Raw genomic sequence first — 23,948 nt, 5'->3', positions numbered from 1 at the left:
CACTAAACCTTAATGGTTTATATGCTTGATTCAGTATAGATGTAGAGGTTCTCATAAGAAATAGTTTTTTTACGAAATCTGTCTCTAATTCCTGTTAAAAGGGAATAATAGAGAACAGCTTGTGACACACCAGGCCTAGCCTTAAAGCAACTGAATGTCACATAGGTGGTGCTTTTTGGAAACAGATTGCATAAAATAACTCTAGCCACACCAAGCATGTTAATTAATATACAAGAATCCCTGGATTGTTTCTGTTGTAATCTGACGTCTACAACTAAGTGTCAAGTTTGCATTTGTGCTTAGAGACCAGCCCTTTTGCGAAACCCTCGCTTGAGAAACTGTTTGGTTGAGCAGGCTTGTCTGCACACAACGAAACTTAAGCCGGAAGGCAGTGCAGCACAGCAGGTTCTCAAAGAACTACTTCTGGTAAAACAGGGAGGAGAGGGAAGCTGACTAAACGCTCAGTCAGTAAACATTTCACTCCCTTATGGAAATGTGTCTGATCAGCTGCACGGGACAGAGTCAAGTTTCCTTTAAATAAACCACTAAATACTAAGCATGAGGAAATTACTCATTCTCTTCGGTTTATGATTATAATTATGTCAATAAGTTTCATCTGCTGTGATCCATCCAAATGTGTCCAATGCAGTTTCACTTCTTTACAAGAACTGTCATGAGAGTAGGCTTATTTTCATAAATACTTAGCCTACTTAACAAAACATTTGAGTTAACACAGTTTAATAGTGACTCAAACTAATGGTTACTGGTCCAGTGTAGGATAACTGGTTGTTTTTGTTTAATAGAAACTTGGTGACAGTGTGCATAAAGCACCTAGGGGGGTCTGTATCCCAATCATTTTTTTTGTATTTCAGATTAATTAATCTGACATGATGTCTAGAAATAGCTTTACATTGTAGGCCTACTGATACATGTGTAGGCATACTTTACTGACCTAAATTAAAATGCCTGTGTTTTGCTGGTAGTGGAGTAGGCTAATTTGTATTTCTTGTCTTTAAGCCCTTTGCGTCCAGTTTGCTTTTTTTAGGATCCCTATGCAGCTTCTTCCGATCACCACCAGACGACTCTCTCCCTCCCCCCTCTCTGTGAAGCGAAGCCCCGCCTGTGACCAGGTTACGGGGCGGGGCCTGGCTGTGCGGAGCCGGGAGGCAGGCAGAGCGTCTTTCACCACAGCTGTGCTCCTCCGCTCTTTGTCAGTCTCTGCTCCTTTCCTGCGTTTTTCTATCCGGTAGAAGGATACAAAGAGACGGACAGACAGCATGAAATAGAGAGAGAGAGAGCACGAGATCGGCGGGGGCAGTAGAGGGACACGAGAAATCTAACCGGACTACAGTCTAGTCCAGACACGGATACTATTATCTTCAGACTGGATACAGAGATCCGCCGATGTACGCACTGGGTTTTAACCACCAAAGAGTGTCGAAACCAGAGGGACAGGGGCGGACTATATCGCGCAGGTAGGGTTTTGCCGTCTTGTTGTGTCGGAGAAATGTAGAAATGGTGTTCGTTTTCCCCCCCTAAATCGTCTCTTGGAAAGCGGCGCTGTAACAAATCACCCTGCCCGTCGCCTACTGCAGTGCTTCAGTGTTTGGTTGTTTTTTAAAAGCTTTTCAACTCCGCGGCCCGCACAGCTCCCGGCTCTGCTAAAGAAGTGTTTGTTAACGAGAGGAAAGCTGTTGTAGCGACGTGGTGAAATAAAGCTCCTGGGTGCCCCATTTAAGCTATCTTTTCGCTGCTCGGCCGCAGTGCCTTGTGTGTGTGTGTGTGTGTGTGTGTGTGTGTGTGTGTCTCGACTGTAGCCTACGTGCAAACTTGCTCGGGCAACGATGTGTAAGCGGCACGTAGACTGCAAGGGCCGCGTATCGGACTCCCGTGATCAAAATATATCGTCCCGAGAGAGAGAGAGGTTTTGTTACATGATGATTTTATCGCTCCTGCTCGGAGACACAGCTGTAATTGCAGGCATGACGTTAGTGAGAGACCAAAGACACGGAGTTAAAGCGAAATACACTCTCCGCTATGCTCATTTTTATAAAAATTAATCTGAAACTAGTGACTGTGTGCTCGAGTTCCCTACAGCAGGATTAAGTAATGTTTTTTTCCGCTTCAATTAGCCTACTGGCTGCAAGAATCTGCGTGAACCCGTCTCCCCTTTCCAAACGAGAAGAACAATCTGTAACATTCATAGGCTGTGGGGTTTATAATAGGTGTGTGTCAGCTTATCTGTGTTGTGGCTGTTCCTGTGTAATTCCTGTTAATTATAAGGCTACTAATTAGCCTATTTCTGCAGGGTCATTATTATTTTTGTCGGAGGGGTTATACAGGTTTCGTTTCAGCAGATATAGCCTATAGAGAGGGTTTTCCTTTCCAGGAAGGGAAAGATGAGTTTTCATAGTTATTTTTCGCAACCCAAGCAACCTATTAATCACCACTTTATGCGCCAGGATGACCTCACCTTGGAAACTAAGATTATAGGATTTTATAGGTGTTATCTTCGATGACTACCTCTTTATTTCTCTCTTTCTCTTTCTCCCAGGACTGTCGGGATTTAGGAGGGGATCATGGATAAAACTTTGCACATTCTCCAGAAATCCGTAGACGGTGTACCGACTAGGATCTCCCTGGATATGAGTTTAAATATGGACGAAGGGGAAGATTTCACAGAACAGCAGATAGTGGGGCTCCCGGACAAAATCCCTCTGGTGAAACCTTATTTCAAAAAGAAGCAGAGGAAATTGGACGCCAAATGCCTCCACCGCGCCCTGGAGGATCCCATACTGACTACTTTACTTAGCACGGATGCGCTGGTGTCCGGAGATGGGGTGTTTGTTCCCCGGAACCAGCCGGGCCGGACTCCGGGCAACCTTTGCGCAGCGGCCGTGGTAAAACAGAACTGTAGGGCCCAAGTGTGTCTCAAAAAACCGGGAGCTGCGGCCGACCCCACAGCTGGGTCTGGAGTACCGGGGTTAATGACCCGGGACGGTGATGTGGAAATAGCCGATACTACTGCGGAGCTGGAGGAGACTGAGCGGCGAGGAGAGCGACCCAAAATCACGGACCCTACTCCCGACAGCCGCTGCTTTCAGCCGAAACCTGGCCTCAGGGCGGCCGAAAGCACAGTGACAATAACTCCCCCCGGCGGGGATATACCTCCCACAGTTGCACCCCAGGCTCTTCACCAGGGGGAGATCATCAAAAGCAATGGCCTCTTAACCTCTGAGGCTCCAAACCTTCCAGTCAAAGACTGCACCGGCGTCCAGGACCCCCTCCTCCTGCAGCCTGACAAAGGAGTGCTATTTCAGGATAAAAGTGAAGAGGCCTCCCTGGATTTGGTTTTTGAGCTGCTCACCCAGCTCCAGTATCACACTCACCAGTCAGACTCAGTGGACATCTGTGTGGATTTCCTCCAAGGACAGTGTGTATATGGCAATGACTGTGCCCACCACCACACTGTCCTGCCCTACCACTGGCAGATCCGCAGGACCAGTAATCAGACGTGGCAGAGCATAGCAGACGACTCCCAGGAACAGCTGGAGAGACTGTACTGCAACCCTGACAATGAGCAAGTCAGGCTCAAGTTTCAGTAAGTATTCCTCTATAGTGGTTACTTCAACCTGCAGGCTGTTTTATTCTATATTGTGTATATTGTATGGCCTGTGGATAGAAACAGGATCTCTATGTGGAGGGAAGCAGTAACATAGTATTTCTGTTTTGGATCTGTTGGATACCTGTGGGCAGAGTGTTAATTCACTCTCAATTCAATGAATTCAAAATAGGAACTGAAAACATAGTTCATGCACTTGTGGAATATTTCTTTTTATTCTGAACAACACTTATATATTATTTATAATATAAATCTCAATAAAGATGAATAGATCTTTAATAACATTGTAGCAGAACTATTTTAAACCAAAATACTCTTACCGGATCAATATAAAAAAGAATAAAGAATATTAGTACATTTCACCCACACTAGTATATTGTAGTGTCACAAGAACTGCTAAAAAGGCTACTGTGTGGTAAATTGATAAGTACATTGTTGCCATGTCACAAGTACCTATGAATTAACACATTTTTTACACTTGTGAAATGGTAACAATGGTGCAGTAAGCTGATAGGCTGCTTGTGAATGATAAGCACTTCTGGTTCGGCATGTTGGAAACAGTAGAACTTGGCATGAGCTTCCTCTTTGGTTTCACCACCAGTGACAAACTGAAAACTTTAACTCTACAGCTGTTCTATAGCCTACATGTGTGGCTTTTGAACTGCAGCCAAGTGAATGTGCATGTATGGCTGTTATTTTCACAGTTAGGGTGAACCTTAACCCTTAATATCCTAAATGTGGTTTATTAATGCATGTGTGAAAGTGTGTATTTTATCATTTTATCTTGTGTGTGTTTAAGTGTGTCTAGTTGATGTGTACCTGACGTGCATCTTTATTTGAACTATCATATCAGCTATCGTGCCCTTGTGTAGTCACAGCATTCCAGCTCCCAGCCCTGATATTAGTTATCTATTTCCTGTATTTTCCCCTGCTCCCACTACTCACCCTGTGATTGGCTGGAGCTCCGAGACTTTACAGCACTCATGACAGAAAGCGGTGAACTTCTATGACCCTCAGTTGCCTTGTGCGGTCACTGACACAGACGCATTTGGCAGCTTCTCTTCTTCCCTCGGTCATAGACATGCACACCACCGTGTATACTCACACACACACACTGCTTGGCACGCAGACGCTCCCACGAATCGGCTGCACAGAGAAGCTCAGTGGCTTGCAGTGCTCACACGCACGCCTTTTAGCAGACAGAAATAAACTTCTCTTTCACTCTCTCACACACCCACATAGATACACATGCATGCAAGCACTTGGCAAGCCCCAATGAGGTGACATAAAGGAGCATGCACCGCTTCCTATGTAACTGTACTGTATGCAGGCACATTCACACACAAGCAATCACGCACAATGAGTACATCTACATGGGCGCTGTTCACATTTTTTTTTAAACACAGGTTGCTTATCTGTTTATTCTGTTTATATTCCAGTTTACTAAATTAGTGACTGAAGATGTCCCCTCCACAGTAGCCCACATGACAAAGTCCGAGTCCCACCGTCCTATCTTATCCCATGATGTCATGTTACTATGTCCATGAAAATCTATACCAACCAATATATTGCCAGCAAGCTGTTCTTTTTCTGGTGCCAGACATATTTTCTTCTGTACAGTTTAGGGCTGCGACTATTGATTGTTTTCCTTAACGATTAATCTGGCAAATATTTTCTCGATTAATTGTTTGGTCTGAAGCGCTTTTCACAATCACAGTTTCTGAAAGCCAAATTTGACGCCTTCTAATGTCTAGTTTGTGTTTTACTATCACACACGTTAAAGAAAAGCTGCAACTCCTCAACAATTAAGACGCTGGGACTAGAGAACGTTTGGTATTTTTGTTTCAAAATGAATCAACTTACTTTTTCAGCCTGTTGTTCTAGTAGCAATTACAGTTTCAGAAAGTGGACATTGTCAAGTAGTTGAACTGTCATACTTATCGGTTGATTAAGGTGTAAACACGCCTTTACGGCAACTTAAGGTTTACCACATTTAACTATTTTATGTTCACTTCAAGTATGATCTCATAATGTAATCAGGAAACACTGTCTTCGTCACATTATTGTCTGAATCGGGTTAAAAGTGCAGTCTGTATAAACAAATTCTTTATGCCATTATACCCTCAAACTATCAACCACGTCCACATCATCAGGTTTTTCATGATTAACTGAGCCCTTTGAGCGGCCATGTGTGTTTGTCTTTGTTTATGTCAGTGTGGACACTACACTACACACACACACTACATCTACTTACTGCGCATGCACTTGCAGACACATACACATGGGTTTGCGTGTGCGCCCAAAGATTTGTATGTGTGTTCAACTTGTTGACTCATGTTTTCAACTGAAACTATGCAAAGTGCATATTGCTCCACAAACAGGATATGCACCTGGTGGTGTCAACCCAAATTCTTCAGAGGCTCTTTGAGTCTGTTCCACTCTCGCACAGTCAGAAAGGACCAGCTGGCCCACTTGACTGAAACTACACTAGAAAATAGAAATGCCAGAATAATTTACCATACGTTTGCCATTATGATGATAATAATGATCATTTCCCTTTTTATATCGAGCAAAAGGAATTTATTCTGTAATGTGCACTAAAAACTTTGTACAACACAATTTGTGTTATTTCATGGTTTGGTTAGCACACAGGCTATTGGAGTTGTTTCTTTAAATTTTCTGTGATATTTTAAAAGTTGTGTCTGACTCTAACATCTTCTCTGATAATTAGTTTTTCAAGTCACTTAACACATGTTACAAGCTAGATAATCACTGAATTTACACTCGTTTTCACTTAATTATACCATTCCAAGCACTGTCAACACATTTTAAATTTCACCTGGAAGGTCTGTAACCTTCGAATACATTCTCATCATTGCTATTCTTTATCATAACTCTCCCTGTTGCTGCTTCTGGAGTGCATTTCTACATTTCTTTCAAGCACTCAACCCTGACTAACCCTGACCCTAAAACAGGTTAGACTGTTTTAGAATGGTAGATTGAAAGCCTAACACAAAACATTTGACATGACGTAAAACCTTTTCATTCCTGACACACATGACATTTCTGACAAATAACATTCCCAAGTTTGTGGGTTTTTGTGTTAATCTATTCATCCACAGTAAGTAAACACTGGCTAATTCCTAGTTGTGTAGGGTGTTGTTTAAAAAAAAAAAAAAAAAGTGTTGTCAGATTCCAATCCAGTGTTTATTTACACCACAGGTTAGGACTTAATATAGGTGGTTAAACTGCCTCCGGTGGATGTGAATGTTATTAAATGGTTGGTTTGGGGGATATTTTGACCCAGGGTAAACTCAGTATTGGTTTGGGGCTCTTAAGAGCTGATCAGGTGATGAGAGCCGAACAGGAAAGTCCATAAACTGCGTAACGTTCAAACTGTTGTGGTTATTGAGCGCTCAGTTCAGTCATTTACTCGAAGCTTTGTGTTGTACTGGGTGTGTGTGAGAGCTCTTTTGATACGGTTCTTTAGAGACGCAATCCAGCCTTCCAGTCTTTTTCTACACACACACACACACACACACACACACACACACACACACACACACACACACACACACACACACACACACACACACACACACACACGGAAGGCATCACCGTGGTTACTGCAGCTAAATGATAACATTGTTAGTGATCTAAAGAGCAGCAGATGACTTAACAAGCTCTACTTTCGGTATGGCAACACAGGCGTGTGTGTGTGTGTGTGTGTGTGTGTGTGTGTGTGTGTGTGTGTGTGTGTGTGTGTGTGTGTGTGTGTGTGTGTGTGTGTGTGTGTGTGTGTGTGTGTGTGTGTGTGTGTGTGTGTGTGTGTGTGTGTGTGTGTGTGTGTGTGTGTGAGGAGGACGACAGGGAGTGGACAGACATGAAAACGATTGAGCGTTTTTGTGTGTCTGCATCTGATTATGTCCTGTACAATCTATTGTAGCGTATGTGTGTTCTGCGCTGAGCTGTTCCCATGTGTGTATGATCCATAGTACAGGTTAATCCCATCCATATGATAAGCAGGAATGGAAGTCGGGCTAATCCGCCTTAGTCATGAACACAGCAGTAAGGAGGAATGTCATAGTCATCGCTTCTAAAAGTTATACTGTGATAATCTTCAGCTGTACACTTGCTTGTTAACAGATTTATGCTGTGATGAAGTGTGTATCTGTGCGTGTATGTGTTCTATTCCTCCATGGCTTATTTAAAGAGTAGTATGTGATGTTTGTTATTTACAGGAATAACTATTATTATGCCAATTTCCTGTAATATCTTCGTAAGGCAGACTTGAAAAACATATTTCAGATTATTTTCGTAACCATGACTTGTGTGTGTGTGTGTGTGTGTGTGTGTGTGTGTGTGTGTGTGTGTGTGTGTGTGTGTGTGTGTGTGTGTGTGTGTGTGTGTGTGTGTGTGTGTGTGTGTGTGTGTGTGTGTGTGTGTGTGTGTGTGTGTGTGAGAGACTGACTGACTGACTGACTGACTGACTGACTGACTCTTTTGTTGGCCAGGTGATAAAAGCCCTGCTTGTCATTAATTGACATGAAAAAGTCACCGAGCACCCACCAAGGGCAGAGTGACCTGACACCACGGAGTGAGTGTGTGTGTGTGAGTGAATGAGCGTATGTTTATATCGCAGTGGAATCCATGTTCCCTCATTGTGTCACGAATCAAAGAAAATCAAGAATGGTTGTGTCTATGAGAGCTTTGTTTGCATGTGGTGATTGTGCGTGTGTAAAAACAGGGCGTGTCAAGATAATGTGTGTGTTTGTGTGTGGCTATAACGTGTCAGACATGCCATGAATCAGTCGGGCGAGGTCTGGGTCGCTCTGCCTCTTATTACTCAGTCTTCCTTCAACCCTCCGTCTTTCTTTCACCTCTCCACCTCCCTCCTTTTTCTTAAATGGATCTTTTGTCCTGTACATTTCCTCGTCTCACCCCTCTATTACTCTATTTCTCTAAAGACGTGTAAAAGATGTGGAAATGTGTGTGTGTGCGCTTTGCCTCTGCACTCAAGCACAGTATCCTCTTCTCTTTTTCAAGTGTCATTAAGTTTTATTTTTAATGTCAGACTCAGTTATCGTCCAATCTTACTCTGGTTCTTTAATGTTTTGTACACTGGAAAGAGTTTTAAAATTTCAAAGAGGGTTAAAGGACTGAGACAGAGGACACCCTGAACTATGAGCTCAATGATGTGCTGTAGAGGAGGACGGAGACGCACCCTAACAGGAACAATCCAGGACATGCAGGAGATGATGGTGAACATATTTTCCTGTTCTCTTTGCGTTATTGACTTAATGTTGTTCACAGCCCTAAGAGCAAAAATAATAATAAAAAAAGCACATTTAAATAGATAACTGGAAAGTAATAGCTCTCTAACATAAGGAAATAACACTAACCCATGACATCAAGGGTGTGCGTGCGTGTGTGTGTGCGTGTGAACCCTTCGTCAGCAGATTTGGTTGACTGACTGGCTTATCAAGGCGTGACTGGATGAAGTTCGCGCGTGTGTACATGAATCTGTCGAAAGAATGTGTGTGTTTGTACGTGAGTGAGTGAGCTCTCATGTTATTTCTTTTTTTTTTTTCTAGCCTGTGACGTTCACAATAGCATGACTGATGCTGGTATGTGGGTCCTTGTGTGTGAGAAAGTGTGTGTGTGTGTGTGCGCGCTAAAGGCAGTGTGGGGGATTAACAGCCATTTTGACAGTGCAGTGAGTTTTCTTAACCTTTATTTATCCAAGGGATAAATTTGCTGAACATGCTTTCTCTTTTCTCCAGCAACACCCTGCTCCCACATTCAGCACTGATCCACACATTCACACCTTGGAGCTGCCCGCTGCAATTAGTGCAGTTTCAACCCACATGCTTTGCTCATGGGCCCTCTTCTTTCACCTTTAGAATACAAACACTGCTCCCTAGTCAGCTGTTGGTTTTTTTCCTGTAAAACTAAAATGCGTTTCTCTTTCAATTTGCATTTTCAGTTGACTTTGATGTATGTACCTTTGCAAAAACTTGGTCTTGAAAGTGTTGACCTTGCCAGAGTGGGTGTGCCTTGCGTCTCTTTCCAACTTTTGATTGGCCTCCACTTTGAAAGCACAGAATATCAGTGCACTTAATTTAACCGGCGGAATTATTTTTCCGAACAGCACAAACTAGGAGCGATGGAGGGGAAAGGTGTGTGTGTGTGTGTGTGTGTGTGTGTGTGTGTGTGTGTGTGTGTGTGTGTGTGTGTGTGTGTGTGTGTGTGTGTGTGTGTGTGTGTGTGTGTGTGTGTGTGTGTGTGTGTGTGTGTGTGTGTGTGTGTGTGTGTGTGTGTGTGTGTGTGTGTGTGTGTGTGTGTGTGTGTGTTAATCAGTGAGTGAGGTGGGGAGGCTGCTTGTAAATGACACAATTAAGTTCACTTAAGTTGCTCATAATAAAACCTGAAAATGCGCATCATAAGGCACTCAAGTTCACACACAACACACCATTGCAGGCAGAAAATGTTCTCTACTGAGAGACCAAGGCAGTAAAGTAAGAGAAAAGGCCATCCAGGTGCATCTTGCTTTTCAGACACATAGTACAGAGAACATATGTGTGGAGAAACAGAAAGAAGCAGTGAAAGAAGAAACAGAGCAGAGATGACAGAACAAATTGTGAAAAAATACCAATATTAGCAGAAGAGAACAAGCTGACCAGAGGTGAAGTAAAGGATGAACTGTTTTCAAACTTAATTTGTTTGTGCTACATTTTCAGTTTCTTGCCTTTCACATCCTTCTTTATCCCTGTCTTTTCCTGTAGCACCTATTTCCGTCATCCTTTCTGTTCCGTTTCTCTGTTCTAGCTCTGCCTTTGATATTCAAATTTGATTTTTGTTCGCATGAAACCGAAACATGAGTTTTAGTTACTTAAATGCTTGAATGCAGTTCAGAAAGAAATAACTCGTGGACATCTGCATTCTGCATCTGCCTTGTCTTTCTGGAAATCTGGTGATCTGATAATCAGTGACTCAATCCTCAGTTACTGTTGTGTTTCTGCATGTGCTTAGTGAATGGATTCTTATTTCACTTCCTCTTACAAAGATGCAGTCACAGTGACTGAGCTGAAACACTGACTGTAAATACAGTGTACTTAGTATTTGTTTCAGTTTATGTATGTTTGTGGGAAATGACTCGGCACCTTTCATTATCACCTTCCTGACCAAAACTGATGTCTGTTTGTGTATGTGTGCCTGTAACCCAAGATTTCACTTCTGCAGGCTGTCCACACACTCAGCTTCTCTGTGTTTTAGATGAAACATCTAATGACTGTAATTTATTTGCTTTATTTAAAACAAACCTGAGGCACATACATTACCAGGACACAACCCCTGCTTTACACACACACACACCCACACACCACACACGCACATTTCCAGACAGACACACACTCACCGATGTTTAACCTTTGACATGACATCCAATTAGTTTCCCGGCAAAAATCAATGAGCTTATTAACACTGTCAGGCGGTCTGCATTGTTATTGTGTTTTGCAAAGTTTGCATGTATCTCTGTGTGTGGTGTACATGCATATGTGTATGGCTGTGTGTATGTGTGTGTCTGCCTCTCTGTCTGGCTGCTGTCCATGGCATAGCGTGCCAGTCTATGATGCCCACATTTATGTGAGTGGTATGTCTGACCCAGAAAGGATTTGCCAGAGGCCCTATGGAGGACTAATGTAGAGAGATGGATGTGCACACACACACAAGGGGGTGGGTTTGATCCACGCTTGTCGAGGCAGAGAGAGGTTAAGGGAGGTCGTATGCATATTATAAGATTATGCGTTTACACAATTTATTTATTTACGTCGCATGCTAATACTTTAGTGTGTTACAAAATAATTTTTCTATTTACCTGACTGATGGCTACTTGAGAAGACGAATGTCAGGATCACAAAAATGAGGGGCAAAGCTTTTGAAGGAATAGCTCGGCATTTTGGGAAATAGGCTCATTTACTTTCTTGCCAAAAATTAGATGAGAAGAACGAAACTACTTACGTGTATGTACACTGAATATGATATGAAGCTACAGTCAAAGGTAACGAAATCCCCCAATCAGAAAATCAAAAGCGCTTTACTTAACACATAATATAAACACAATATAAACTAATATACTACTACTGTTGGTAGCGTCATATTTACCGTACAGACATAAGAGTTGTATCAACCTTCTCATCTAACTCTCGGAGATAAAGCATAAGCAAATGTCCCCTAATTTGAACTATTTCTGTAGCCATCATGCTACATAGTGAAATGGCAGAAATAGCATATTCCTTGGCAGTCTTGCTTATATCCTTCTGGTTTAAATCTTGACATATTCTCTTCTGTGCTGGTCTGTTTTAAAAGTAAAGATTAATATGTGAATCATTCCAGTGTTCTTCATGTTTTCAGTGTGTGTAAATATAATGTTTTGATCATCACGTCTAGTTTCTTTCTATTCTCTGCATGTTTACATGTGACATGACATGCAAGTCATGTGTGACTCCTACTGAATGAGCAATTAGAGGTTTGGTCGTCTTGCTCCAGGGCAAGTTAAAATTAAGGTTTCATGGAATCATAAACTGTGACCATACAACAACAACAAGGTCACCGTGCCATAGCTTACACGTTAGCCGGCCGTTGTGGGTTTTTTCTGCTGACTGCAGCAGTTAGTTATTTTTTTTCACAATGATTTTAACTTTGTCTTTCAGGAGCCGCTTGTTTTCCCTAGACTTCGGGGCAATGCGAGTGTGTGACCTGGAATTTGACCGTGTCCGGCGACTGACCACTCCTGCCAGCCCTTTACCTACGCCCACAACAAACCCAAACCCCACCCCCAGCTGTCAAACAGTGTGGAAGTACTACTGCAGAGACAACTTTGGCTGGAGGGAATACTCTGAGGTAAGCCACTCAGTGCAATTATGTGTGTGTGTGTGTGTGTGTGTTTTTGCGTACGCTCCATGAACATGAGGCCAGACGCATTAACTCTGCCCACACCAGTCGATTGTCTAGCCACTGTGATGGGATCGATTTAGACACACATACACACCTTGTGACACAGCTGTCCCCGGCTAATTTCAGTTTATTTCACCAGATGACTATTTTCTATCTGTGCATAAGTGTGAGTTTGTCCTGATGATGTCGTTATCAGTTCAGCTTTTTGTTATCTACATTACACCACGCTTCACTGACATTTCCCTCTCCAAACTCTTCCTTCCTCCTTCCACCGTTGAATGAAAATGTAGAACGGTCAGCTGTATAAAATGATAAACAATTGTAGTCTGATCTCTTCTTTGTCTTTGTGCTCCTCTTCCTTTTCTTCATTTCTTCTTTCTCTTCCACCTTTTCTCCTCCACAGCCGGTGGTGAAGCTCATAGAGGAGGCGAGTTCGAGGGGTCTTAAGGAGGTGCGATTCATTACGCTCCAGAACCAGTATATCCTCAACATCAGGGAGGGCTTCCAGCAGAATGCCATCTTTGGGTTCAGGCGTCAGATCAAGAAGCGGCCCATGTTCATGTCCTCTGTGATGCTTACACCCCACTTACAGTAAGTAAAGACTTTTAACACTTGATTTCAACATCCCTGATGCTCTTAAAATGGAAAGGAGGTAAGGACATATAGAGTGTGGATGTTACTGATCCAGAGTTGGGTTTTGTTAGCCATGCTAGCGGCTCAGCTCTAGGGATGGCAATGTCGGTCTGTCAGTGTGTCGGTCGACCCACTATCGGGCGACTATTGGATGGATTGCAATGACAGTTTGTAGAGACATTCATGTCCCCCTCAGGGTGAATTGTAATAACCTTGGTGATGCTCTGACTTTTAATTTAGGTCAGTGTTTAAATTTGTTCAATACTAATTCAGATACCTGCAAAACTGATGACATTTCCATCAGCCTCAGCTGTACTTTTTGTTTTGGGCTTATTAGCAAATGTTAGCGTATTAACACACTAAATTAAGATGGTGAGAATGGCAAACATTGAACCTGCTAAACATCTTGCTACCATTGTTGGCATGCTGCCATAAGGATGTAGACTCTATGTCCTGTGTCTGCCAATCATTTGTCAAAATAAAGGACGAGCTGACGGAACAAGCTAATTTTCAAATATGCTTGGTGTTGCCAATATGGAAGCTATTTGGATGCAAAAAGTATTGCTTCTGAGCGGCCTTTATAATCTCGATGAAGGATAACAAAACATTGTGGTAATCATCAGGGTTTATAATACCTGTTAATTAATAGCAAGGCAAAGTGTCGGAACAGTCAGTTCTCAGTTGAAAAGCAAAGGTCATTCCCTGGGCCTGAACCAGAGACGGAAAATTAGATAACGAGGCAAATAAGAACAAATAAGACAAGAGGTGAATAGAGAGGACAGAGCAAACAAATGAAGAGAGTGAAAGGACATCCAGTGAGCGCCCACAATATCAAAGAAATATCCACTGACCTAATTTCAGTTGGTCTCAAATCTTATTTGTCTCAGAACTTTCTTCTGAAAGGAAATATGCTGGTTTCCGGAATTTTCACATTCAGCTCCCGTTTTCTCTTTATAGCAGTGAAGTGATCTGCCTCGCCGCACTCGCCTCAGTGATATTCCTGAAACAAGTGATACCAGATTGGAAACAAGTGGAGTCATCTCACCCCATTTGCAGAATATTTCACTTCCCTTGCCAAGCAGGCTGCTGTAGCAGTGTTCTGCCAGTGTCCCGCACAGAGCAAACTCTAGTACGAGCTGTTCCCACAGGGCCTTGACAGTCAAGAGGAGACAAAATGGAGAGCAGGAGAGGGAGAATATTAGCTAGAGGAAGCTGGAGACAGGGAAGGAATGAAGGGAGAAAGAGACAGCAAGTGAGATAAAGAACACAGTAAGAGGAAGCGAGAGAGGTCTAAATGGTTTCCAGAGTGGGTGTACAGCAGAGTAGAGCTGGTGAGCGAAGGAGTGTGACTGTGGGGAGGTGGAATTTGGATCGAGGGATTTGTTCCTGGGACTTTTCATCCATTTGTTGTTATTAATTCACATTGCGGGGACAAAAATGTGATTGCACAGTCGGCTTGTTTTTGTTTTTTTTCCAAGGGAATGAATGCACTGTCACTGCAGTGTCCTCCCAATTGGTCGTGTGTGTGTGTGTGTGTGTGTGTGTGTGTGTGTGTGTGTGTCAATCTGTGCTAGGCTTAGAGGTTGAGGTCATTAGCTTGATTGGCACCCTCCCTCCCTCTCCTTCTGTCATTTCTCTATCTCTCTCTCTCTCCTGATTATGTTATTTTCAGCCATCTCTCCCTCCCCCATTATCTGTTCTAATCTTTCTCTTTTTCACTCTTTTCTCTCCTAAACTCTATCACTCTCTTGCTTTCTGTCCCTTTTCATTTCACACTTGTTTTCTGCAGCAGGCTGTGCTGTGATCTCTTCAAAGCACACAGGGGAATAGAGACATCGATTGCAGGGAGAGATCGAGACCGGACAGACAAGATAAGAGAGAGAGAGATGAGATGAGAGATGAGAAAAACTGTCTCACTGACTCAGAGTCGCACTGATCACAGTCTCTTGATGACACACATGCACACTCTCTTATGGCTGATAGGGCTAACAGCATTTACACTTAAAGAGCATTGACTTGACAGCCAAATACTGTTACTGACTCAAATGCCAGACACAATAGCCTTTTTGTCGCTTTCATGACAGCTCCGCAATTGGCTTCTTTATTCTTCCCTCTCTCTTGTTCTCATTCCTGTCTCTCCCTCACTCTGCCTCCCTGTTGTCTTGTTTGGTGTCTGGGTTTCATTTTTGCGTGGCCCTGCTGTTTTGTTTTGTCGGTGACGGCTGCTGTGGAGCTGCTCCACTCAGCAGCGCAGTGATGTCATTGTTGACAGTTTGAGTATGAATGGGGCAAAGCAAAGCTGTGTCAGTTCATCGCAGCGGACAGAGGTTTTGTAGAGATAGGTAGCGAGCTCTAATGTATGGCTTGTGGTAGGTTAGTTTATAGTAGGACCTGTTTAATAAGGTAGAGCAGCTAACATTTCAATGTGAAGCATGTCTTCATCAAAGTAAACTCTTTTACGCTGATCAAGACATTGTCATGTCTAAAATGGTAGTTGTTATAAAAGTGATTCTCTGTTTAAGCATGTTATACTGTATGTTAAGGCCTATACAAAGGAGTGGGTTATAATAATATATTCATAATATTTTTTATTTATTTATTAGACCGTAATGTGGTCACCGTTTTCATTTATTAGTTTTTTTTTAATCTTTTGGTAAATTATACTGAAAGATATTATGTATATATTCATGGTGGGGAACAAAAGTGAAGGAATCGTAGGAAGTTTTTATGGGTTTATTCCTCAAAAGTTTCCTGAAAAGGTCTATGTAATTTGGTATTAATTATAGTGAGAATAAAAATAAGCTTTTAAGACAGTTTATAAGAGGTTGTTGATTCCAGTAGAATTTCCTCTGGAGATCAGCTGCTGGAAATGAACACTCCAATTAATATTCATTATTGCCATATTAATCTACACACATGTTGAATTGCATCCTTGTTAGTCGACAAATGTCATGTTTTTTAACATGAGGCTGTCCGCAGTTTGTTGAGCATTGACTTCAAACTTCTTGACTTCAGTAATCTATGCTAGCAAGTAATTTAAATTAATGAATTGGACTCAACAATTGTCTCTATTTCCTCATCATTAGTACGACATTACATAGTTCTTTCTAGCAACTTTCCTCGGAATTCCCAATTGCATGTAATTTCCTTACTAGAAAACCAAATATCTAACATGTTTTCTATCTCTTTCTCTCTAGGACTTTAAGTGGCCTCTCTTCATCTCCTCTCCCCTGTTCCTCCTCCTCCTCGTCCATGGATCTCTCTGTGTCGCATCCCCTCTCGCCGACCTCCATAAACCCACCCAGCCTCTTTCCGGAAACATGGTTACCCATGACGATGAGCCAGGACTTCCTGCAGGTGCCGGTCTCACGTGAAGACCGCAGCTACCGGACAGTGTACAGCCTTTTCCACAAGACGGTTTCGGAGACCAAGTTCAGGATCCTCAAGATCCAGCGTGTGCAGAACCCCTTTCTCTGGGAGAAGTACAAGAGGTGAGCCGAGGAGCGCAAGCTTTTTACTTTTTAAAGCACTTCCTCATTATTGGAGATAATCTAAGGTTAATCTAACCTCATGAAGCATTTCCAATAATCGTAACCAGTAACCCTGACAACATGTGTAAATATTTTGTAAAGCTGAGCACACATTTCCGTCAGGGTTAGAAAGTTCACTGTTGTCAGGTTTGAGTGTCTTCAATTCTTTTAGAAGCATCTTTTTAACCTTTACACGCTGTGTGGTGCAGCTGTGGCATATGACTTTGACACATTTGTAGATTGTTTTATTAAACGTAACTCTGCTGAACTGCTGAAATTATCACCAGCTACTATGTTATAAGAATGTTATCCTTTTAAGTGGTGGTGTGATTGTAATTTGTTTTCAGAGTCAAAACATTTGACCACACTTGGAGACCTAATATAGTATTTAGGTTACAAGCAGAAAAATAAGTCTTTTATATCTATTTTTATATGATATCATTAACCCAAAGTGGTACCAAATATTAGTGCAGTGTGGTTTCTTTTGTTAAATTATTTGGTTCCTTTTTTGTCCTAGTTTTACATATTTTGCTGTTGTGTCACAAAATGTATTGTTAAGCTTTCTGAGCAGATTTCTGTTCTATTCAGTTTGCTCAAAAGGTTTCAGTCACTGCTGCAAATTTACTTGCAGACAGAAACATGAATAAAGACATTTCTTAACAACAAAAACAGGGTGAATGAGAACAACTTGAGAAGAGGAAAGTGAAAAAAAAAAAAAAAGGGCAAATGGGACCAGCTTTGCGGAACGTCGTGAGAAGGAGTCAGAGGTGGTGTGTCAACACAGCGGATGGAGAGATGTTTTTGTGAAGATTGTCTTCCTGTCACAAACACAGTGGGTTAACCGCTGTGGTTACAGCAGGGCTGGTTCTATCAGCTGTGACAGTTACACTCTCCCACACTGACTGGTACCACACGGTTTCAATATGACTGACAATGTGTGTGTTTGTGTGTGTGTGTGTGTGTGTGTGCGCCCCCACCCTCACTCGGGTTATAACATTGAAGCTGTAACTGTGCGTGTGTGCATGCGTGCGTGCGTGCGTGCGTGCGTGTGCACACGCTCAGATGCATGCAGTGTCCGTCTGTCAGGTCACAAGCTGTGTGGTCATGGGAGGTCACGCCCGGGTCACAGCCTCTCTGGCTCGAAACGCTTTCACCTCCGCATGCCTGATTGATCCGCTCACATCAAACAAGCTGTGTGTGTGAGTGCGTGTGTGTTGCTCAAGAAACGGATTAGGCTCAATGTTCTTACCCAGTTTAGAGCAAACAAGGCTGTCACATCATCACAACTTTTGAATAGAAAAAGCAGGACTGCTCCCAGCTGTATACTAATTCAACACATGAGGGATGATCTGTTTGGGTCTCTTCTCATAAAGAATGAAGAGTACAGAATTTATTATTTTTATTGAATTTTGTCAGGGTAAAATTAAGAAATAAGCTATAAAAACAAAAACTCACCTTCTGTCTCTCTGCTCCAACAGGAAGAAGGAGTACATGTCCCGTCGTATGTCAGAGATGGACCGGCTGCTGAGCGAGCGCCACCTCTTCCACGGCACCTCGGCCGACGTGGTGGAGGGCATCTGCAAGCATAACTTTGACCCCCGAGTCTGCGGCAAACACGCCACTATGTTTGGCCAGGGCTCATACTTTGCCCGCAAGGCTGTCTACTCCCACAACTTCTCCAAGCGCTCACCCAAAGGAGTCCACTGCATGTTCCTGGCCAAAGTGCTTACTGGCAGGTGTGTGTATCTTTGATTATAGATTGGATGTCTCATGTCTCTGTTGCAACTTAATCACTGCAAAAAATGCTTTATTAGAGGTTGGTAATATGGATTAAATGTTTTATCACAGTATGTGTAATTTTATATCGCAATTGGTGATATATATATATATATATATATATATATATATATATATATATATATATTGTAATATATATATATATATATATATATTGTAATATATATATATATTGTAATATAGTACATTTTTAGTACATTCAAATGTGTATTAAAATAAATAATTTGTCCGGTTTTGGCTAATGCAGCAAATTAAATATTTAAAAAGTCAACGTATTTCCTAAGTCCGGTATTGCCATAAAGCAGTCGTGCCCATTCATGTACAACATTGCCAGCAATGCAACCAGATATATTAAAGGGATAGTTTCCTCTCCATAAACAAAATATACATGTTTAAATCATTAAGTCGTCTCACAGTATTTCTCTCATTGTATTTAATTTGATATTGAGCCTCAACATTTCTTAATATTAGTGGCATAAGATGTTTAATTCTTCTTTGTATCAGTGGTATATCTTAACTAGGACATCATGATTTGATGTGATGTGTTAGCTGGAAGTGACATAGTTTGGTGAATGCTAAATCGAGGCTTTATGTGTCCAGTTTTTATTGGGGTTACATGTTATAGTGCCTCTGCATAACATCCCTTTCTGATCTTATCACTATCTTAGTCTTAATTTTTTGAACATAAATTCACAGAACATATCAGCATTAATTTGGATCATGGAAATCCGGAGGTTCTTTTCCATAGACCATCATTCAGTCATGCTATGTGTCATGCTACTCCAATTCCTTAAAATGCAATTCAAATCTAGAGCCTCACATGGAAAACCGCTGATTTGGCTGAACCCATCATACATCAACAGCTTTGATATGGTGCAGCAGACTCTTCTGTCTGAAACTATATCTGGCAAACAGACTGTTTAGGGTCGCTACCCACCAACTTTGCAGCTGAAAATGTTTTTATTTTAATGTTTTATTTATGACCCCAGAGAAAGTGGAACAAAGTTTGATGGATTACGGGTCTTAAGGGTTTGACATCAATATTTAAGAGATGATAAAACAAAAAGGTTACAATGTGCTGGCTCATTTTACAAAATTACAGTACATTCAATTCATGCACTTACTGCATATGCTTATATTATTTAAGGTGCCCTAAAAAACACAGAGGAGCCACATTCTTGTAATCATTAAATGTATTAATTATTAAGTCTTCTTTTAGATGGTACATTCATCTTCTGTAACTCCAGATTTGCAGAGCTGAATGGAAATATGTTATATAGCACAAATACAAAGACCATTGCTTTCCAGTTTACACTCGCTAGTATATTCCCAACCACATAACTAAACTTGTCTCTGTCCTCTTTGTTGTGTTTATACAGGTTTACTGTAGGAAATCCCTCCATGCGGCGACCTCCACCAATCAATCTTCGTGACCCCTCCAGTGACCTTTATGACTCCTGTGTGGACAACTGGGTGGACCCTCAGATCTATGTCATCTTCAACGATGACCAGAGCTACCCTTACTTTATCATTCACTATGAGGAAGTACCCGGCACTGTCGCTGTCTAAGCCCTGGATCAGCCCTGGGTCTGTCTGTATTTGCAAATACTTACTCATAGTTTGTTTTAGTCTGTTACCGTGCCAGATGGGTGGAGTTTGCCACTTAAGATAAAAGGTACAAGTTCAGACCAGTAACAAGCTGAAATTTACTTTAGAGTACTTGATGGCTGTTGCTTTATTCAACTTTATCGGAATCACTTTGCCAGACTAAACTTCACCTTAAATCTGCTGCTCTATACAGGTTGAAACAGTCTAAGACATGTTTGCGAATACTTTGATTAAGGTCTCCAGTCAACTCGATCCAACCAGACTGAACTGCAGTAAATAACAACAGACTGGTCTGGAACAGATTAAACTGGACAAAACTAGACTAGCAAAGGACAACACCTGTTTCATTCAGTGTTCAGAGGTGGATGACAACTGACAACAGCTGCGACCCTAACTGACTTGACTGGACTCATCTACCATACTTTGTTATCTAGTATGAACAGGAGCCTAGTAATGATCACAACAGGATTTTATGATCTGGAGCAGATGCAAGAAAAACCAAACCTAGTCCTCATATAGTTTTGACGTAGTCATATGGCTGTACATTAACTTAACTCCACATCAGGGCAAATGCTGTAGTAGACAGTTAGCATCCTGCCAGTACTGTGAATGACCAACTGGCTGAATTATTTGGAGGAAGAAACTACCAACCAATTAGACGCTTCCATAGAGAAACCATGGCGACACTGACCCCGTCATTCTCTTACGAAAATCATTGTATGTGTTTACCCAGCCTCTGGCCCTTACGTTTTTTTTCAAGTCTATGTGCTGCGTGTTTGAATCTTTTAGTTTAGTGGAAATGAATCTTGTGGCCTCTTCAAACAGACAATGGACGTGAGTTTCAGCGGGACTTTTACAAATGGACATCCACAGAAAACCTCCCGGCAGAGGTTTGACATGAAGCCAGTTCTGTGCTCGGTTTGCGTTTTTTTGCCTTTGCGTCCACCACATTATTTCCTTGCGGAGGTTTGAACAGCGGACAGTTTCATGCAGCGCTGTAGCGTTTCGTCAACAAACCACCCTGAAGCTCATCTCTCTTGGACCGCTCTCTCGCTCGGAGACCGTAGACATGTTTTATTAAGACAAACTGTACAGACGTTCTCTTTGTTTATATTTGAACTGTGTGCCTTTTGTTCATAAAAAAATTATTTATGTTAGTTTAATGTAACATTGATTAAATAAAGAAACAAAAAAAAAGACAAATTGGTGAACTTATGCTTTATTCAAATCATGTCAAGTCAGATTTATTAGGGTAATAAGCGTAAGGGTAATGGTGTGTTGTTGACCTCCCTCCTAGACATTCCTGTAAACATAAGATCAATCAGCATCTGACAGCACAATTAGCATAATACAGACTTCATTCATTAGAAACGTATTTAGAGAAAATGCATACAAGCAGGTATTATAAAGCCAGTTGTTTCTGAAAAGAGTTAAACTAATAGTTTGAAATATGCTTATTCGCTATCTTGCCGAGAGTCGCATGAGAAGATGTTCTTATCCAGAGCAATAAATCAAATAAGCGTAGAAATGTGTAATAATTGCATCAAAGAACTTGCGGCCAATACAATGTGCAGTAAGAATAGTAGTAGTTCTGCTTAGTGTAACTGTCAGCCATATGCTGTTTGCTGCACCGCTGGTCTCAATAAGAGCTGCGTCATATTTCAGCAGTTTTGAGGAGTTCATCTGATTATTTGTTCACCAGAGAATTCACCCTAGCTCAGTCCTCCAGAGGGAGGCTAGCGGAGGTAGCTGTCTGTCCCAGCCCAGACACCGCACACATGGGGCGCAGCAAAAGAACCCAACACCCCACCCTTCCTCCTCCTCCTCTGCAGCTCATTCACTTCTTATTTCTCAGACAAACTTCTCCCCCTTCTCTCTTTCACCTCATCTCTTGTCTTTCTGTCCCCTAATCATTTTATCTAACCTTCCTTTCTCTCAATGTGGCTTGTTCTTATTTGCAGGTTTTATGCGTTTCCAGAGCCATAGACACCATACGGGGCAATGAGGGTCAGATCCTCACTATTTATTTATCTTTTTGTGAATTTGGGGATTAATGGAATACTACCTTAGGAGACTGAAAAGAGAGAGAAAAGAACGAAACAGCTACCCCGACTATCTCCAAAAGGAACACCATCTGCTATAGCTATCTATATATCTCGTTTGTTTAATTTGTGCAATAACCAAAGTGTATAAACAACAATTTGTGGTTTTATGGGGGGTTATGTGTGGGACTATTTTTTGGCCACACAGTTACTTCCTGGAGTCTCCGCTGGTTCTCTTGGAAAAAATAATTTCAGCTCATAACCCAAAGTTTTCCTTTAATTGTCCACATAGTGTTTATTTTCTAAGCTCATTACAGTATTATAAGAGTCTATATTTAAATTTGACTACTTTTAGACCAAAAAAACTTATAAAATTAACCAAAAGCATAATTTAAAAGTTAACAAAACAAATGAAGTATGTATAAAACCAAATAATAAAAATAGAATCTTCCTGGTTTCTGATCAAAAGTATCTGAGAGGGGTGGGGTGTGTGTTGATGACCTCATTATAACTAGAATTAGTTAAATCCTTGCTTGGGCCCTGTTTCTTTCTAAAATAAAACGGTGTCCCCTCTGTCAAGAATTATAAGCAGTAAAACTAAAAAATATTTTTTTTAAATTCTTTTCACAAGGAAAGTATAATTTGAACCACAATGACAATCACAGTGATTGACAGCCATATGTAAGTTTCTAAATTAGTCTAATGTGGGACTCATCCATCAGCAAATTTTTCTGTTACTCCCATTTTCTTTCTTTCATTGCAAGTGCACCGTTTTGCCTCCTTTTGGTTGCTCCCTCAGCCCCACTCTCTGCTCGGCCTGGGGTCACTGTGTCGTGTAAAAGACTATCGTGCTGAGCTTCGCTTTTTTGGCAGAGGAGAGGGGAACGAGGGAGATAGAGAGAAGGGGGGCAGGAGTGTGGGGGGTGAAGAAGGATAGAGAGATGGAGGAGGAGGAGTTATTTTGCTCTCTTCGTGCCTCCTTGCTGAGCTGCGTGCCTGTCTGCTCTTCTCGTGTGCATGCAAGATCGCGCAGGTTGCCCCCTATTTGCCCCCATCTCTCTCTATCTCTCAGGCTTTCTCTCTTACATAGCTTCCCACTCTTAATCTCTCTCACAGCCTTTCGTTCTCTTTCCACTTTTTTTCAATGTCCTTCTCCAACCTGCCCCCTCTCATCAGCTCTTAGCAGCTTAAAATCCTTTTGCCCTCACATCTTAATGATTTTACTCTCTCTCTCTCTCTCTCTCTCTCTCTCTCTCTCTCTCTCTCTCTCTCTCTCTCTCTCTCTGTGAGTCATGCAGCGGGAACTGGCTGGGTTTGTTTGCCTGACTGCCCTCCAGGAATTGCTGCTGGCACACAGAAAGAACTACTTTGTAGACCTGCTGGCTGGGGTTAGAAGAGGAGGAGGGGAGCAGGAGAAGATGTGAAGGGAGGATGGAGGGGATGAGAGGAGAGAGCGATAAGAGAGACAAGGGAAGTACGGGGGATGAGATATAAAAAAAATGAAGCGGGACAGAGGAAAGATGAGGTTGCAGAAAGGTGTGTGTGTGTGTGTGTGTGTGTGTGTGTGTGTGTGTGTGTGTTTTCGTCTTGCAGCATCTAAAGTAAGTCTGACTGGAGACCAGGCTTCTAAAACGGATTCAGAATCGTTTTGGATGCATTTATAATTAATTTGGTTCTCACTGTACATTAAGTTCAAATGTGCACCTAGAGTTCCAAACCCCCCCACACACACACACACACACACACACACACACACAAATC

At 41.9% G+C, this 23,948-nt stretch overlaps 1 protein-coding gene across 1 annotated transcript; it reads left to right on the top strand.

The window, feature by feature from the left end:
- Positions 1–1,085: 1,085 nt before the first annotated feature.
- tiparp (TCDD-inducible poly(ADP-ribose) polymerase) lies at positions 1,086–21,005 on the top strand. Its single transcript, XM_028574505.1, has 7 exons — positions 1,086–1,475; positions 2,555–3,601; positions 12,334–12,523; positions 12,981–13,168; positions 16,408–16,701; positions 18,219–18,476; positions 19,917–21,005. Exons 2-7 carry the CDS (start codon positions 2,580–2,582, stop codon positions 20,104–20,106), a joined length of 2,142 nt encoding a protein of 713 aa, XP_028430306.1. The 5' UTR covers positions 1,086–1,475; positions 2,555–2,579; the 3' UTR covers positions 20,107–21,005.
- The last annotated feature ends 2,943 nt before the right edge of the window (positions 21,006–23,948 follow it).

This window comes from Perca flavescens, chromosome 3, assembly GCF_004354835.1.
Source record: "Perca flavescens isolate YP-PL-M2 chromosome 3, PFLA_1.0, whole genome shotgun sequence".
Lineage (NCBI taxonomy): Eukaryota > Metazoa > Chordata > Actinopteri > Perciformes > Percidae > Perca > Perca flavescens.
This window is presented reverse-complemented; position numbering and strand designations above follow the sequence as displayed.